General features: G+C 37.8%; 1 protein-coding gene across 15 annotated transcripts in view; it reads right to left on the bottom strand.

The window, feature by feature from the left end:
* MTA1-like (metastasis associated 1-like) overlaps positions 1-8,530 on the bottom strand; it is a 302,424-nt gene extending 293,894 nt beyond the window's left edge. For 13 of the 15 annotated variants that reach the window (XM_076192744.1, XM_076192742.1, XM_076192745.1 and 10 more), the window contains exon 1: positions 8,353-8,530. In XM_076192744.1, the coding sequence (XP_076048859.1) occupies positions 8,353-8,380 (28 nt within the window). In that variant the 5' untranslated portion in view covers positions 8,381-8,530. Of the gene's footprint in view, positions 1-8,100; positions 8,122-8,215; positions 8,235-8,352 lie in introns of those variants that run through there. The other 2 variants (XM_076192739.1, XM_076192738.1) reach the window with 2 other exon arrangements.
* Positions 8,531-18,524: the final 9,994 nt, after the last annotated feature.

Genomic DNA, 18,524 nt, shown 5'->3' with positions numbered 1-18,524 from the left:
GGAAAATTAATTTAAATGCAAAGAAGTGTAGAAGTTTAGACCTTGGACAAAGCCGAAGACAACCAGTGAGAATATATAAAATGGGAACTGCTACAGCAAAGGAGGAAAATTATTTAGAAATCTTAACCAGGGACGATCCACTGCCAAAAAGTCGTACAAAGAAATAATCAGCCAAGAATTTTAATCTGATGGCAAATATACAAGTAGCATTTCATTACATGGAAGGTTACTCAGTCTGATTTGTCCCCGACTGGAATATGCAGTAGCAGTATGGTCACCACATTTTAGAAAGATACAAGGAAAACTGAATACAATAGGCAACAACCAAACTGATTCTAAGTATAAGACATACGAGGAAAGATTGAAAAACTAAGATTTTCCACATATGATAAGAGGAAACATGATACTTGAATGTGAATATATATATATATATATATATATATATATATATATATATATATATATATACATACATTATTCATCACCAAATTGTTAACAAGCTTCCTCCACCCAACCCAACCTCATGTCATCCTCAGGTCCCATAAGGGTTGGGGTAGTGACATTTATTCTTTTCCCAGTTCCCTTCCTTTGTAAGAGGTTGCTATTTAAGAAAGAGCCTCCTTCCACTTTGTACTACTGAAGAGGATTGCAGTTAGCAATTGAAATATAGTTTTGTTTACTCAACTTTCTTTCATCCGACTGTGGTGTTAGTTGTGATTTACAAATGTGTTACTACATTTCTCACAAATATATATGGACAAAAAGCTCTAGTATATCACATCTTTCAATATATATGCACAGGGAGGATTTGCTGGTATGAGATGAAATATCAACAACAGATAACAGTAAGAAATTGGAGGGGGGGGGAATTGAAAGATGAGATATTAGAGCCTTTTCACTTTAAAAATCAGATGAAAATATAACCCATGGCTAGCAACATAAATAAATCAATCCATCGCCCCTGGTCTCTCTTGCTAAAGACCTGTAGCCACCAGTTGGGACCATAAGTCACCTAAGAGAAAATATAGTGTGGTTGTATGAGGATATTCAATGTGAGCCCTTGTAAAATGAGGTGCTCTGTCTTCTGGAGCAGTTTAAATCTATGGCCAGGCCTATTCTGTGTTTATACTGAATTAATGCAAGGGTCTTCAGTGCAGGTGTGCTAGTGTGGTTCTTGTCTGGTGTGGGATTTTTCTCTGTGAGGTTCATATCTCGGGATAGTCGTTAGAATATTAAATCTAGTGGTCATCTATGAAGGGCTAGTTTAGTTAGCCACATGTTTCTGTGTGGATGTATTGTGTACGGTAGGTGATACGTCATTATGGAATTTGAGTAGCATGCTGCTGTAGATTTTTTATTACATTCCATTGGAGGTGCAGTCAAATGTAGATATACACAAGACCTGACAACAAGCAACAGCTTTCTTCCTACTACTATGAGCATGTGACAGAGAAATACTCTCATACTAACACAACTCAACTATCTAATGCTTCCCAATAGGATCTATGAAACCAAAGACATTTGCTAATCACTAAAGGACAGGATAATTTCAGCAAGTGAAACTCAAGGCAACAATTATTATTACACTAAACCAATAAGGGCGGCGTAGCACTTCCACTTATAATAAGACATTCAAGTTAATGATAGAAGGCTGATTTTTCTACCACAAATTGTGCTTGTCACAGTGATAAATCACCCCAAGTTTCACTGTTTTACATACACAATTGTACCTGTAATAAATTTCGATATTCATGAAAAAGTGAAAATTTTCCTATTTTCAAATGAACAAAAGTCCGTAACTACACTAAACTAAAAGCTCCATTTTTGTGTACAAACTCTACATAGTATGGGATGAAATATGACACAAAGTTATAAGTCTACCTTGTAATTTGTGTAAATTGATTTTTTTTGTTTATGGCAATATTTCGTGATTTCTTTTTTTCTGGTAAAAATTCAGAGCCCTCATTTAGAATAATCAGATACTGATAAATTTGTGTCATTTTGTGGAAAAAACACTGAATGAAACATGGAAAATTTCAGAAAGATTGATGAACTCTGGAGGAAGTTTTGTCATTTTTTAGTATAAAAATTACTGTTTTCAGAAATCGCCTCCTGAACTTGGCACAAGGATTGAATTACCTCCAGAGGCATATGGGTGTCAATAAAATGGTGATGTATGGTGCCAATATATTACACCAGGTTTACTCTGTGTAACTGCTGGCTCATTGTGTGAGCCAGAGTCCAAAGAACTGCATTCAGTGTTATGATAGGCCTTTACCGGTTGAGCCAACCTCACAGCTGGGGCCTCCAAAACATTGCGTCATCAAGTGGGATTTTCTAATCACCAGCAATGGGCCTCTTCTCCACTCTCTGCAGTGTTTCTGGTCATAAAACATGATGGTAAAGGCCTTTTAGAATGCACCGGGTATAATGTTGCTCATCTGTCTGCTTCAGGTGCTTGCGTCTGAATACAGAAGGTCGAAACAGTTCCCTCTTTCTGTCCATTCTCTGGAGGACAGGCCTCATAGTACTTGCTGTGGACGGTGCAGCGATATCAACACCGTCAGCAGGCTGTGGTGTGGTAGGCGTGGATTTTAAACATGGCGTGCGTAGCAGATCATGTGGCTAAGGCGACTCGCCTCTATCAACGCTTGTGGTTGCCAGCTTACTTCTCCGCCCTTTATTGGCCTTTGCCATATCTCCTCTTCTAAGTTCCAGCAACTCTCATCTTCTTAGTACCTTCTTGGATGGTTTAGGCATGACTGCAGTTACATTGCATACAAGATCACATGATAAAAGAGAATAATCCATCAGTGGTGAAGTGTAACTTTCTCTCCACACACTTGTACAACACACTGCCATGCTCATTTTCGCTATCACTGGTAATGGAGAACATGCCAGAAGTCTCCAGAACATCACACGATGTTACAAACAAATTATTATTGATACTTTCGTAGATTATATTGTTATATCATGAACACGTGTATGTGACGTCATAATGTAAACAAAAGAGGTATTTCACATTTCTTTGCCCAAAAACATAGTAAAAATTGCGCAATATCTCCAAAACTTCGCTGGGGTGTTGCCACCATATCAAGCTATTTTTGTGCTTATTTTCACAATTTTTTGTAATTTTTCATTTTTTTTACCCTTCTGAAGTGGTACGCCATCCTTAATCAGCTTCTGAACAATAATATGACAAGTCATATGACCCATACAAGATATATGAATTGCTATAAAGCAGTATTAAAGTTTAATCACACTGTGAGAAACTTGTTGAATACCACAAAACTTTCTTCTATATTGCTTAGGTATAGTGAAAATAAATTTTAAGTTCCTTAACCACTTCCATACGGTGACGCCTACATAGGCGTCATGAGGAGCAAGTGGGTACACGATGATGCCGATGTCAGCGTCTTGATTATATTTATTGTAGTCTTACCTACATAGCCTCCATTCTCTCTAAACTGGCTTCATCATTTTTTCTATGGCTATCAAAATTCATGGGTGAAAGAGAACGATCGATTGAGCACCTAATTTATTTTTTATAATGCGATTATTATGACGCAACATCACACGTCGGGCAGCTAATGCTGCCAGACGTGCGATGTGCCCCGGAGTGAAGAGGTTAACCACTTCAGTATGAGTCAAAATCTAATGCACAGCATCGGCTCCCATATGAATGATGCATCACACTACTAGCATTATAAAATATAGTCACTCCTGTATTAATCATTCTATTTTACCGAGTAATAATAAACACAGAAAACATGATCAAACCAGTTCACATAATCCGGGTAACTCATGTTCAACTACAAAGAAAATGTATAATCATGACACAAACGCCAGCATCTTTGTGTACCCACTTCCCGCCTCATGATGCGTACATAGGTGTCATTATACCAAAGTTGTTAAGGCAATACTGAAATAGTGCCCTTGCAATTGTCAACTGCCCAGAACCATGTCCAGATGGTATGGTGATTTTTTATTGTTGACAATTACAAAGGATTACAAAGAAAGAGCCGAATGCTAAGAACAGATAGTTAAATGAAGAAATTAATAAAGAAGTGAATCAAACAATTGGCAGGCATTACAGCACATTGCTTATGTGTTTCCCTAATTTAATCTTAAAACTTTAAACCATACTACATTGTACTGCCTCTGCAGGAAGTTTATTCCATTCATTGATTACATGGTTGGCGAAGTTGTTTCTACCCACTTCCAAATTGAGTTTACAACTTGACAGCTTGATTGTTATTTCTTGTTTAATTCATATTCAGTGAAAATTTCGGGTCACATGAAAAATTATCACCCCAGAATGCCCACATGAAGAGTCATCACCCCATAAGATCCCACTTGAAGAAGTGTCACCCCAGTATGCTGAATATCAACATCGGAATAAAGATTAGGTTAGGATATGTTAGGTTGAATGAGGGTTATGCTTGCTCTCATCAACTTATATAACAGAAGATTCGTAAACCCAGGATTGCCCACATGAAGAATTGTCACCCTAGGATAGCTCACATGAAGAATTGTCAGCCTGTCAAAGTCTGGGGCGATGATTCTTCATGTGATCTAAAATTTCACCACATTTGATGTCAATTCCCTTAAAATCACCTGTATCAAGTCACCCATGAGTTTACAATTACGGATTCATGTTTAAGTATTCTGGCAGACATGCTTAAGAACGGACATATCCATCTAAACTACGAAGACAATAGTTTCTATAGATTCACAAGGATGAAACAAAATCCCTGCACATTATCATTCAGTAATTATCGCCATGTGCACAAATAAATTTTCATGAGGATCATGAAACATTCCAGTCAAAAACTTGGAGAAAGCTCTCCACTTACTTTCTGATAGAGCTCATGCCTGCCCAACTTTCTAAATATCTACAATATTAACAAACAATATAAACTGCCCACAACAGAGACTGCACAAACTTGGCTTTAGAAAAATCTTTTGAGGACCATGGGATTTTACTATATTAACTCCATGATCTCAATTATGCATAAGTAGGTTTATGGATTAAGAATCCAAGCATTCATTTGTGAACAGGAAAATGGTGGAAACAATACGATACTGGATGGTGCAAACTAGGCCTGTGGCTCAGGGTCTTGCCATTCATCACCTAGTGACCAACTGTGGCTCTGTAGTGTGCAACTGAAGTAGGTTTTCTATATTTGACCTGCACTCCTGACCCTTTCAGTGTTAATACTATTTTTCAAAACTTGAAAAACTGGTTGTTTCAATTACCCATTCAAAACTTGCTCCTGATTGCAACATTTAGGTACACATCTTGTAATGTCAGTTAAGCCCTTGTTTTATGAAATTCACAGCTGTGCCATCAGGCGTACACTCCTTTTTGCTAAGATGTTCACTACAGTCTGGGTCATAGTTATTTTTTAAGGTTTCGACAAGATCATGGCACAATTTTTGGTAAAATATAAGTAGGGTTAATACCAATACTATGTAATTTATCTGGATCTTGCACCAAATGCCATTCACATTACTGAAAGATTTTTCACTACAGTTCAGTCTTGTAGGAAAAGTTACTTCTTCAACCAATATTGGATAACAGAGGGGGCGATGATGGTAAAACAGCCACAGTCTGTTTGAGCTCAATGTTAGACGCAGCCATTATTTTTTCTAGTGGGATTCTTTATCCGCTGATGCAGTGTATTAGTTCTTTCAAGCATACTCCTGAACATCACTTGGACAACCTTCTGTACAAGTATTCCTATTAACATGGTATCGGTTATCATCTGAATATTACTCTCTAGTCAATTCTAAATGTCTGCAATTAGTTACTCAAAATAGCTACAAAAATTATTGGATCGGCACATCAGCAATGTAGCTTCCTCTTATCATGATATATGTGGGTAGGATACCATGTAGAACCAAAGTGAACATACTCATGACTCGTCATAAGCTTGCTATGACTTCAAAAAGCACAAAGCGGTAACAAATGTACAAATATGACGTTTTCATCTATCAGGCTGGGTCATGACAACAATAAAACTGAAGAATCAAACTACAGTATTGTTTCAAAAGTGCACAACTAAACGATAAAAAATAATAATTTTGTTGGGGGGGGGGCCAAAAGTGGTCTTCCTGACAAGTACAGTAGCACTTAAAACAAAATATCAATCATAATCGCAATAAAGACAGGGGTCTGGGGAGGGCTTTGCCCACTATGATTGGGAAATGCATACCCCATTGGAGGTAAGGTTTGGTTAGGTTACATAAGGTTAGGTTGGATGTTTTGTTAGGTTAGGTTATAGTTTCTCCTAGCATTTTCAATTTCATAATTTCACCACTGATTTGTGCTTCCCCACCTGAAAATCATGCATGAAGGGGTAAGGGCAGAACAGTGGTTTCCAACAAATTTGATGGTCAGATTTGAGTGAGGGACGGAAAAAAAAAAAAAAAAAAAATCAAGGAATAACCACACATGATGGAAAAACACCTTAGTTGTGCACCTCTAAAAAATTACACAAACCACAATACTTTGGTTTAACCAAGGCTGAACAAATGCCTGCATTTATGGTGTGCGATATTTTGGTTTACGAAATGGATGTGGTACTTCAATGATGTTTAAATGAAAACTTAAAAGAATATAGTTGCTCTGAAAGATTAAAGTGGTTAAGACTTTCTCTTAAATAAAGATTACTAAGACAGTCTATCAAGCCAGTGGGATCCTGGTAACATTCAAAACCTGATGTAACAAATTTATGACAACTCTCCCGAAAACACTAATACAAGAAAGATTAAACTACTAGTCTCAAATGCAATCTCCAAACAAGTTGACTGATACAGGAATCCATCCAGATATTTTACCAAGAAAATCAGCATGACAGACGATACACGCAGATAACCAGACTGAAACTAATCCAAAACTTTCAACTTTCTCAGATCACTGAGAGTACAATTGTATTGTGGATTGTGTCAAGATGAGCTGGAGACTAATTCTTTGAGATTAGTGGAATACTAAACTCTGCAGAAATTTCAAGCATCAGTTAGATGGGTTCCCAAGGTGAAGCGGTGAAACTGAATCCCCCGGTAATACGAATGTCAGCAGGTGAAATCCATCGGTACTTGGAGCCTGCCAAAGATTCCTCCAACAATCTTGACCAAGGTAAACAACCTTCGAATTCAACATGAGAACAGAACATAGCATGCACGCTTGTCCTTTCAATCGGATATGAAAAGGTTGTAGATGTATGCAAATTTCAATTTCTTCTTACATTTTTGGTAGAATTTGAAAAGTTCTGATATATTTCATACATTTTCACCTCATTATTTTCAGATTTTTTTTCTTGTCAAAACAAAATCCTTCCAAATCATGAGCACTTTCAAATTAACTTTGAAAATACTGGAGATTCACATCCATATATGCCAAATTATCCAAATGTAAATGATACGAAGTTAATCATCCCAATGATTACTTTCCTACTTAAATATATATATATATATATATATATATATATATATATATATATATATATATATATATAACTGAAGAACCTATCCTTCTGTTGACCATCCCCCTCACTTGACACATACATTATAAAAAAGATAAATATAAGGTAACAAGGCTAAGCAAATTTCCTAGTTAATCATCCTACATATGAAGCATTTATACAATAACTATATATCATTATACAATTAAACTGCATTGACTAAAACCACATACAATGCAAAATATCTCCACTTTTCACCAGTACAAGCTCCCTAGGGTTACCAACCAAATACACAACCACCACTCAGGCTGTTGCACATCCGTCTCTCACGTGGGCTTGTTTCCAAAACAACACACATTCTACCCAATTGGCACTTTTAGGCCTGCAGTGCTGCACAATCACTCCTCTAACCATAATGACTAAAATATGAGAATTTCACACAACCCCCCGAGGTTAATTCGTTCACACATACCATTACATATTACATATCAACAGGGTAAAACATCATTCCAGCATGCAATGTCATTGATAAGCTCCCCTCCCATCACGCCCTCAAACATTGTGCGGGTGGTTTGGAACCGCAAGTCCCACCATGCATTCGGCAAAGCACCATGCAATGTGGTGTTCCACTCACCAATCCTACTAGTCTGTCACTCATTTCCATATTTGTTTACATCAACTCTACATACTCTCTACTGGACCTATCATCATTAACTAGACAATCGCCGATCACTAGCAGAACAAAATACCAAAGTAAGGCTGAAATTAATCTTCAGAGAGTGTTAGCGGGTAATTTAAGATTTCTATGATTTCTGGATTGACCGGTGTACGCGTCAACACGACCTCACAACCGCCACAAACAACAAAAATTTTCGCACACACTTACCTCCTACTCGATACATGTTGTTGGCCATCTTGACTCATTCACTAATTTTACATTTAGTACCAAATCAAGTCACACTGTGTTCTAAATTCACAACTTTTCATTACACTTCTTATTACAGTCAGCATGTAAGACTCGCCTGACAATTCGCCATTTTCTCACTTGCCTTAGACGCGTTCCAACATTGTTGCTAACGAGTCTCGGGAAGTATCTATTTCATATTTTCACAAGTACTAGTGAACATTAGAAACATTAAAAAAATTGCATACTTTTGTATATATGTTAACACATCTTACTAGTATTTTTATAATGATTCAAGGTGTGTAATTATATTTTTTAAAGTTCTTGATTAATACTTTAGAGTTTAAGCCAATCGGACCGTAAATTTTGTGACGTCATATTCTGTATCCCTGGTGGTAGACAAAGCGAGCTACAGATTTTAACGTGCAACATGTGTTTTCTCTTATTATATACATATGCCATACATTTAAATTTTACTTAAAGATACCGCAGACATATAGAATGGCAGTATAACTTTTATGATTTCCATACACCATGTAATTAACTAATGATCATGATGATAGAATTAACTGAGTTACGAATACTTATTTTTCACCTATTTATGTTTATTCGTGATATAATAGATATTGATTCCATGTTTTTAGAACAGTTGGAATACTGAAACTTATGCAAGTATGGCTGTTGGTGACGCGCGAATAGATATTCCGCAAAATTCCATTTCCGTCTATAATTTGGCGCGTCAAATGTTCGCGGGTGGACGAAGAGTGGCTGCCAAAGTCCTTGCGTCCTGAATAAAAATATTCTCTCTGAAACATGTACTTTTGGCTTAAGAGTAATTTTTATGGATAATGATGACGATTGTCATAAATTATATGAAGAGAAATTATGGAAATTGCCTATATTTAATTAGAGATATGGTAATTTTTCATCTTTCCTAAATCTTAAGACTCGCCAAGGGAAGGCAGCGTCCTGGTAAATAGTCTGTTCACTCGGCCACCCCTCCCTACTCCCCCTCTCCGCGGCTCGTTCACCCTACATACCCCCTCCCAGGTCACCCAACCCCGCTTTCCCCCGTCATGGAACCAGACTACAACTCCCCAACTCGAAAGTTGTGAGCGATATGATGTTTGTTCACATTGTACTTCTGCCTTCTCCCACTTGAATCAACCCCCCTCCACCTTCTCCAGACAACCACCCCCGTCCCCTCCCGCCACTACACACAAGCATCGCCGCCCAAACTGTGGTAGCGACACCCAAAACATACACTTTTTCCGTTTTTCTTCGTCACGTCCCACTTTTGATCACTCGCACGAATCCGTATCGAGTCCAGTCACCCCTTTTACCCGCACGACTGACACGAAAAGTTGATCCTTGCTACATTCTTCCATTCGGCGTGATACAGAAAGGTTACGGAAAGTATTTTTCCTTTAAATGACTGGATGTAATGCGAAGAAGTTATCGAACGGGTGGGAAACATTAAGAGAAGGAGGCAATGAACAGCCACGGCTCATGCGAGATGGGCACACTGCATATTATGCTCGGAAGGGAATTTTCATGCCTTGGCAAAAATCTCTCAACAAAAGTCTGGTGCGCTGGTAAACCAAAAGGATTTGCGAGATCCCTCCCTTCTCCCCCGAAAATACTAGGAAAAACAAATAAAACAAAAAATATATACATAAAAATTTACAGCTCAGGTCTCCAAGCGTTGGTGAAGGGGACGAAATGAAACCAGTCACAAGACCAAAGGATCCCCAGTTTTGTCCCCAAGAAACGGTCGCAGCCAGTAAAGCGACCCCCCTACCTCCGCTTCGTCCTCGTCCCCATGTGGGGCCCTCATCCCGACCGCTTCAGTCTTCCCCGTTTCCAAGTCCTTCCCCTGCGAATGGTGATGACCCCCCTCCCATCTCCCCACCCCCTCCCGCGCGCTCCATCTTGAGTCGCGACCCTAACCCCCCCCCTCCCCATCCTTGGCTTCGGCTCTACGTGTTTTGCACATATCTATACTCACGCTCCACTTTTCCGTTGACCATCTCAGAGCATGGATTTTTTCTATGGCCGAATAGAATAGTTTGACATAAATAAATGTATATCACACACTGACTTCCCTTTCTTCTTTGAACCCTTCTCTCACCTTCCTCCACTTTCTGGGTTATTCACCTAAACCTGCCCTGGATCTACTCCCAGAACCTTCCACCCACTCATGTTTCCCCCACCTTCCCCACATCCCACCTCCACCTAATCCCCACCATTCCTTCTTTCCGTTGCCCTCCTCCTCCCACCCTTCCTCACCCTACGCTTCTCTGCGTAATGCGTAATAGTCGCCTCGTCACTTCACTGGAAGACCGTGCAGCACAGTGAAGATTTTCTTGGGGAAGAACAGCAAGACATGCAGGTCATGGTTTGAGTTCGTGACTCAGACTTGACAGGGAGCTCATCTCTTACTTGAGTATGGTATTCACCAGAACAAAATATATGAAGTTAATCACTGGGCTGAATGACTTTAACTATGATACACCAAATATTCACATTCACGTACACACACATTATGTAGACCCAAGTTGGGAACCATACACAAATTTGAAGCTAAGTGTAGTTATTGAGTAGGAGACGGGATCCCACAAATATTGCTCATTCCCTGTATACTGCAGTTAAATAGGCACACACACACGCTACAAAGTACAACCAACTATACGAACAGGTTTGCAGATGGCGCAAAAATCACGAGAAAAGTGAAAAACTAGGACTGTAGACTACGGCAAAAAGATCTAGACATTATTTTTTAATGGAACTAAGAATGGGAAATGAAGTTCAATACAAAAATAAATAAATAAATAAAATGTAAAATAAAAGGTAAATGGGCAATACCTGAGAAAGACCACCTATTATTCACTGGGAAGTGAACTCATTACAAAAGCAAAAGAGGAGAAAGATTTAAGTGGTGATAAAAGACAAACACACACACACATGTACCTATAGAGAAAAAAATGTAAACTAGGTATCTCGCAATCAGTGGCGGATGCAGGGGAGGCTGAAGCCCTCTTTTTTTTTATTTTTTTTTTATTACCTCATTGCAGAGGTCGAGAAACCTGCATCGTGTACACCGGTACGTGGCAGAAAGCAATAATACAGTTGCAAAAAAAAAAATCCCAGCATTTGATTAATCAATTCTGTGAGAATATTTAGAAGTATATTGAACACATTATTGAGGGTAAATCTTTAAAATGTAAGATTAAGAACTTTTGTCCAATGTTTTGAAAGAAACTAAATCAAGTGAGAATGTATACTTCAATTTATATTCAAAATCATCGAATTCGTCCCAAGGCGTCATCTACATTTACAAGATTCAGGTTACCCTCTCCCCCCAAAAAAATCCTGGATCCGCCACTGCTCACGATGGTAAAACATAGCATTAGAAGGGCGAGTATTTACAGCTTAAAAAGACTACTGTTTCAGTATGAACTAAGATGGGGTGATATTTTTATTTGTTTATGATGAAACTTAACAAGATGAACAACATGACTCTCGTCATGTGTGACATTAGTAAGATTATCTTTACAGATGGATTAACAAAGAGAGAAAGTGAGATGCAAAATAATTAAATGCAGCGCAAGTGAAATGGGAAATAGCTATAAGTAAACAAAAGGAACACTCCTGTCATGGGAAGTAGTAACGCTGAGAAAAATATTGGAACATTATATCTGGAGACCACGGCAAGGCAAGAACAACAAACAAATAAATAAATATACAAATGCATTTCTTATCAAAATAAGAAAATAATAAATAATTGCATAGGGAAAATACCACGATGAGCGAATATGAACACAATTTCTACATATCTGGACAGCAACATTGATAAGGCAGCTAATCTTATACCTCACCCGATATGCGGCGGCCGCCGGGAACTCGAGGTAATTTCAGGAATCTATAGATTTCTAAAGGACCATCACTTGACGAGTCCTACAACTCAATTTTCTATCCTAGAAAGAAAAACTGTAAACCCTTGTATTAAAGTCTATAGGAGAAGGAATTAAAAGAGATTCTAACACTTCATGCAAATGCACGACAGGAAGACAGCAAAGTCCATCGAATTATAATTGCAAAGGAATGACAAAAAGCTCAATTTATGAACAAAATGAAAAAAAAACAAAAATCAATCAATCAATAAACAAGTGAATAATCAAATGAATAAATAAATAAATAGATAGATAAATAAATACATTTCCAAATATGGCAATATCACCAATAAATAAAAAAAGTAAATAGTCTTTCCAAACATAGCAATATAATATTGGAACACAATTCCAGTGCAGGCTGATTCTCGAAACAAACGTAGTTTCAAATCGAATGACTACAAAATAGACATCTCTGATGGGGCACCAAAAACATTTATAACTACCCTGCAAAACAATGTCAGGGCATCTGCAGGAATCTTTTAAGGTGGAGTGGTAAAATTAAAGATATTATGCATGCATGGTTAGGATATAAAGTTACAGGAATATACACACTTTGCATTGACAACAGGCATATATTTACATAATCATCATGTGTTACATTTTGACTTTCATCAATCATAAATTGATATTTTATAACTCAAAATCTTACGAAATTATACATGACGACCGGCAGTTTCAAACACACCCTGGAATTCTTAGAGGGGGGTGGGGGTGCAACTGCACGCATACACGATCGAAACGAACTACGCATAACATGTAGAATAAACGGGACCCCAAAAGTGTAGCTCCTTTCCTGTATGTAAAGTTATGTAAATGTAAACACACTCATAGACATGGGTCAAACAAACTCCGAAGCTCTCATTCGAGAGGGCTGTCAATCACGACTCCAGCACATGATTCATGACAATGGTGACTTTCTCTCTTACATACACACATAATACACGTACACAAGCAACGCATACACAAATACATGTGGAAACAACACACACACACACACACACACACACACACACACACACACAACACATCCACAAACATACACACACAACACACAATTACACACAAACATACACATGCGCGCGCGCGCACACACACACACACACACATACACACACACAAAAACAGCTTTCCCCACAGGGTAATAGACGTTTGGAACAAGTTAGATGAGAATGTGGTGTGTGCAAAAACGATACACAAATTTAAAAATAGTCTAAATAAAACGAGATATGAAGACAGGATACCACGAGCATAGCTCCCCTTCTCGTAAAATACAACTAGGTAAACACACACACACACACACACACACACACACACGAGCGCGCGCGCGCACACACACACACACACACACAGAATCCACATCTTGGCTGGAACACGCCTGGTGGAGCGCTACACGCACTTCACATAAATCTGCAGACTCGAGCCGGCGGCCTACCGGTAGTAGCATTGCACTCCGGCGCGCACAACCCAACACAGCAAATCTGCACCAGGACTTGACCGATGTAACTAGTACAAATTCGCCTTTACCTGAATAAAATAGTATGGCTGTGGCCAGAATCAAATCATTAAATTGTATCACTGCGGGGAAAAACATATATCTATGGTGTTGCATTGTGGCGGTGATTTACTCCAGTTGGTGAAAATGATTCAGGGATTGGAGCAACGTTAAGCCACATTCTGCAGTTGCTTCACCATGGCAACGCCCCCGCGTCTAAATGAAGTAATCTGACGCGCGCCAAAACAAAATGGACAAAGGGCAAGTGACCTTCATCCTTCACTAAACTTACGATCCAAAATAAAATATAGCGTTAGGTAGAATAAAATTACAAATTTGAATAACAATTATTTTTTCTAACAAGAGAAGATGACCTCCAAGTTCTTAGCAGTTTGCAAAGAAAGTATTAGACCAAGCGGGTCGTGAGTTCGGATGGTTCTCGAAGGAACCGCTAGTTCTACGAAGAACGATTTCGCCCAAGATTCCTTCTTCGCGTCTGCCCTCAGGAATTGGCTGATAGACGTTTCCTTCCAACGTTGGCAGGGATCATGGCTATGAACGCTCCTATGGACGAGAATTTGTCGTCATGCAGCACGAAGGGCTTCATCTTTCAAGTCTCTTTTCAATGGGATAACAAATTAAAGTTCCTTTTATCTCATCTCCACTTCCTCATCTGTCAATATACATTGCAGAATTGTTTGGTAAAAATATCAAGATAAAATATGATCATTACTCTCGTTTTCTTAATCTACGTATTTCTGACAAACAGGGAAAAATAATTATGTTTCTCTCGTTATTTCAATATACATAATTCAAAAGAGCGATGGAAATATATATATATATATATATATATTATATTATATACATATATAAATACATATATATATACATATATATATATATATATATATATATATATATATATATATATATATATATACAGGGACTGAATGAAATTATTTGTCCTTCTGATGAATAGCATAGCTTACGGTAAGTATTGCTGGATGCCGACTTGGGCTTGCTCTAGTAACAGTGGAGGCTAAGTTTTATATATATATATATATATATATATATATATATATATATAGATATATATATATATATATATATATATATATATATATATATATCAAATCAGCCATCTTGAGTCCACTGCTAAAAAAGACCTCCTTCATAGCATTTTATGATTCACAACCTTGCCAACCTCTGCCATGTCGCTCCTGCAAACTTCTCTATCTCGTCTCTCCACCTTCTGTCTAGTCTCCCTTTTCAACGCTTCCTATCTCGCGGCATCCTCTCAGTAACACACTTGCTCCATCGCTAATCAGTCGTTCGTACTAACTTACCTACCCAATTCCACTTTCTTTTACTCTAGTCTGCTCTCTCACCCAACTTGCTCTCTTTCGGTCTCTCAGTGTTATTCCCATCATTGGTCTCTCCATTTTCCTTTGTGCAGTCCATAGCTTTGTTTCCATTGCCTTCGTTAGTTTCTAAGTCTAACACCCGTAGATTATTGCTGGCAGAATGCATTGATTGTAAACTTTACGTTTCAAACATAAAGGTAGAGAGCCTCTCAGGATTTTATTATACTTACCAAACACTTTCCAACCAATTGTAATGCGTCTTTTTATTTCATTATCATGATCTTTCGTCTCTTTCACCATCTGCCCTAAATAATTGTACTCCTTAACTTCTTCAAGACTCTCATCATCAATTACAATCTCTTTACTTTGAACTTTCGTGTTGAACATTACTTTGGTGTTACCCTTTTTCATTTTTAAACCTACTTTGAGATTTTCCTTCTATAGTTCACTCAGCATATCCTGCAAGTCTTCTGCTTTTTCTGAAGTAAGAATAATGTCATCCGCAAATCTTAGGTGGTTCAAATATTCGCCATTAATCTTTAAATCTTTCTTTTCCCAACTCAATCTTCCGAAAATATCTTCCAAGCAAGCTGTAAATAGTTTGGGTGAAATGGTATCGCCTTGCTGTACTCCTTTCTCGATCTTGATCTTTTCTGTATATCTATGTAGTCGAATTATAGCGGTACCTTTCGCATAAATCTTTTCTAAAACTCTTACGATCTGTTCGTTTGTACCCTGCTTGCCTAGCGAGTTCAGTATTGCTATTTGTTCTACCGAGTCAAAGGCCTCGTAATCTACAAAAGCTAAACACAGAGGTATATTGTATTCTGTCGTTTTCTCGATTAGTTGGTTTATCGCCTGCAAATGGTCTAGAGTCGAATATCTGCTCCTAAAGCCTGCCTGTTCTCTCGGTTGGTTTCCATCTAAAACTTGACTTAGTCTATTTGTGAGGATATTAGAGAATACTTTATATACATTTGATAGCAAGCTAATCGGTCGATAGTTCCCAAGGTCCTTCTGGTCTCCTTTTTTATGAAGCAAAATCACCATAGCATTGCACCACGCATCAGGAACGCTTTCTTGACGTAAGTACTGGGTGTACAACTCAGCTAATTTAATATGAACTAATTTACCTGTGTCTTTCACCAGATCTATAGATATACCATCTTCCCCAGGTGCTTTTCCTCGTTTCATATTTTTTAGAGCAAATTCTACTTCTTCCTTTGTAATCTCTGGTACACTACTAACGTCTACAGATGAATTTACTGACTCAACTACGATCTTCGACGAGTAAAGCTCTTGGTAAAATTCTTCTACTCTTTTTACCATTCTGTCTCTGCATTTAATGATTTCTCCATTTCTATCTTTCAAACATATCATTTGCTGTCTTCCTAAAGCATATCTGCGCTCGGTCCCTTTAATACTTTTACCTTTCCGAATAGTTTCCTCTATTTCATCCATGTTTCTCTTTCTTTTCTCTAATCTCTGCCTTTTGTTGATAAGCTTGTTTAGTTCTACTCTTTCTATTTCGTCTCTCCTGCTTTTAATCTGCATGGTCCTTCTTCTTTTAATTAGGTCATTTGTAGCTTTGGAGTATTTGTTTTCCCTAATCATCGTAGGATTGAGCAAAGTCCGAAGAGCGGAAGAAAAACTGATACAATTACAAGATGGTCGCCACCTGTTCTACTATAGAGGTAAGGACAAAGAAAGAGCCAGTGGAGTAGGATTCTTGATAAACCGTGAGATTACTGGTAACGTAGTCAAATTCAGTAGTTTGTCAGACAGGGCAGCTTGGATTGTGATTAGGCTGTGTAAAAGGTACACTCTAAAAATATTTCAGGTTTATGCACCAACAACTTCATAGAGTTCAGACGATGAAATTGAGTCCTTCTATGATGATTTAAGTCAGGTAATGGATCAAGAAAAAAGTAATTCATGGGTGGAAAAATATCACGGAAGATGTGAGTTCCAAAGCCCCGTGGAGGAAGGACGGGAAAACAGCAAACTGGTTGTCTCTTGCCAAAATAAGAACAGAAAAAGGGCGAGACGTCTCAGATTTTTCTTTTTTATGTCTTGTGGTCTCTAGAAGGATGCAGCCAGGAAAGTGTTCACAAGAACAGTGACCATGAATTTAGCCACACGAACGAGAGATACAGTATTGCGACTGACGCCTGACAGGGAGATGTTGGTGACTGCTAGTAAGGAAAGAAATGCTGGTAAAGCGGAAAGTTTTAGACTTTGTCCTACTCAGATGTACAGAATGAGGAGAATCATCCTAAACGTAAGATACATATTCATTCATTGCAATTGAAGTTCCATGTACAGGGTCAGCAATTAAGTAGGAGTTAGGACATTTTTAATGTGGTATAAAACATAATAATACTAATGATGATAATGATAATAATAATAATAATAAAATAATAATAATAATAATAATAATAATAATGATAACAATAATAATAACAATAATAATAATAATAATAATAATAATAATAATAATAATAATAATAATAATAATAATAATAATAATAATAATGTTGATTACAATAGTAATAATAGTAATAATAATAATAATGATGATGATGATGATAAAACAAAACAAAACGCTCCAGCAATAGCTGAGATATGGTGTAAAAAAAAAGACCAGTAATGATTATTGTGTTACGAAGAAAAAGCAGTGTTGGGGGGGAGGGGTGGCTGCGACTCTGTTGACGATTGTGTCGGATGGATTGGTGAAGAGAGTGAATACTTATGACAGTAAAAGGCATTAGGTTTCCTTTGGCCTCATCAGATATGATACAAATGTCTGAAGTCAAGGATTTTGCTGTAATACTAGTAAATAGTGGAACTCCGAATGAGAAGAGTAGGGGATAGAACAGAAGTCTGTGGGAAATGATAAGTCTTCTGTCTTTAACAGCAACAGAAGGGGAGAACAATAAAATGAAGTGGCAAAGAGAGGAATGTATATATCGTAAGAATAGTTTAGAAATGTATAAAAAAAGTGCCAAATTCTACCAAGTACTTTTGATATATCCAACGCAACGGTATAATAAAAGTATATATACCAAGAGTCAAACATAAACTTAAAATGTCCAGTGGAGTCTCTTTTACGGAATCGGCTCTAACGACCAAAGCAAAATTTGAGAGCATAAATGTGTTTTGTATGAAATCAAACCTACATGACGGTAGTTAGTGGACTGAGAACAGTCACTTTTCTTTGAAACAGGTTGAATGCAGGTCATACCTCCAGCATAAAGGATATGAGTGCGTTTATAGATAGAAGCGATACAAGTTGCTTAGGCAGGGCGTCAGCGCGGAGGTACACTTTTCAAGAACGATGAAAAG

This window comes from Oratosquilla oratoria, chromosome 11 (genome assembly GCF_046742065.1).
Source record: "Oratosquilla oratoria isolate Oo_2021 chromosome 11, ASM4674206v1, whole genome shotgun sequence".
Classification (NCBI taxonomy): domain Eukaryota; kingdom Metazoa; phylum Arthropoda; class Malacostraca; order Stomatopoda; family Squillidae; genus Oratosquilla; species Oratosquilla oratoria.
This window is presented reverse-complemented; position numbering and strand designations above follow the sequence as displayed.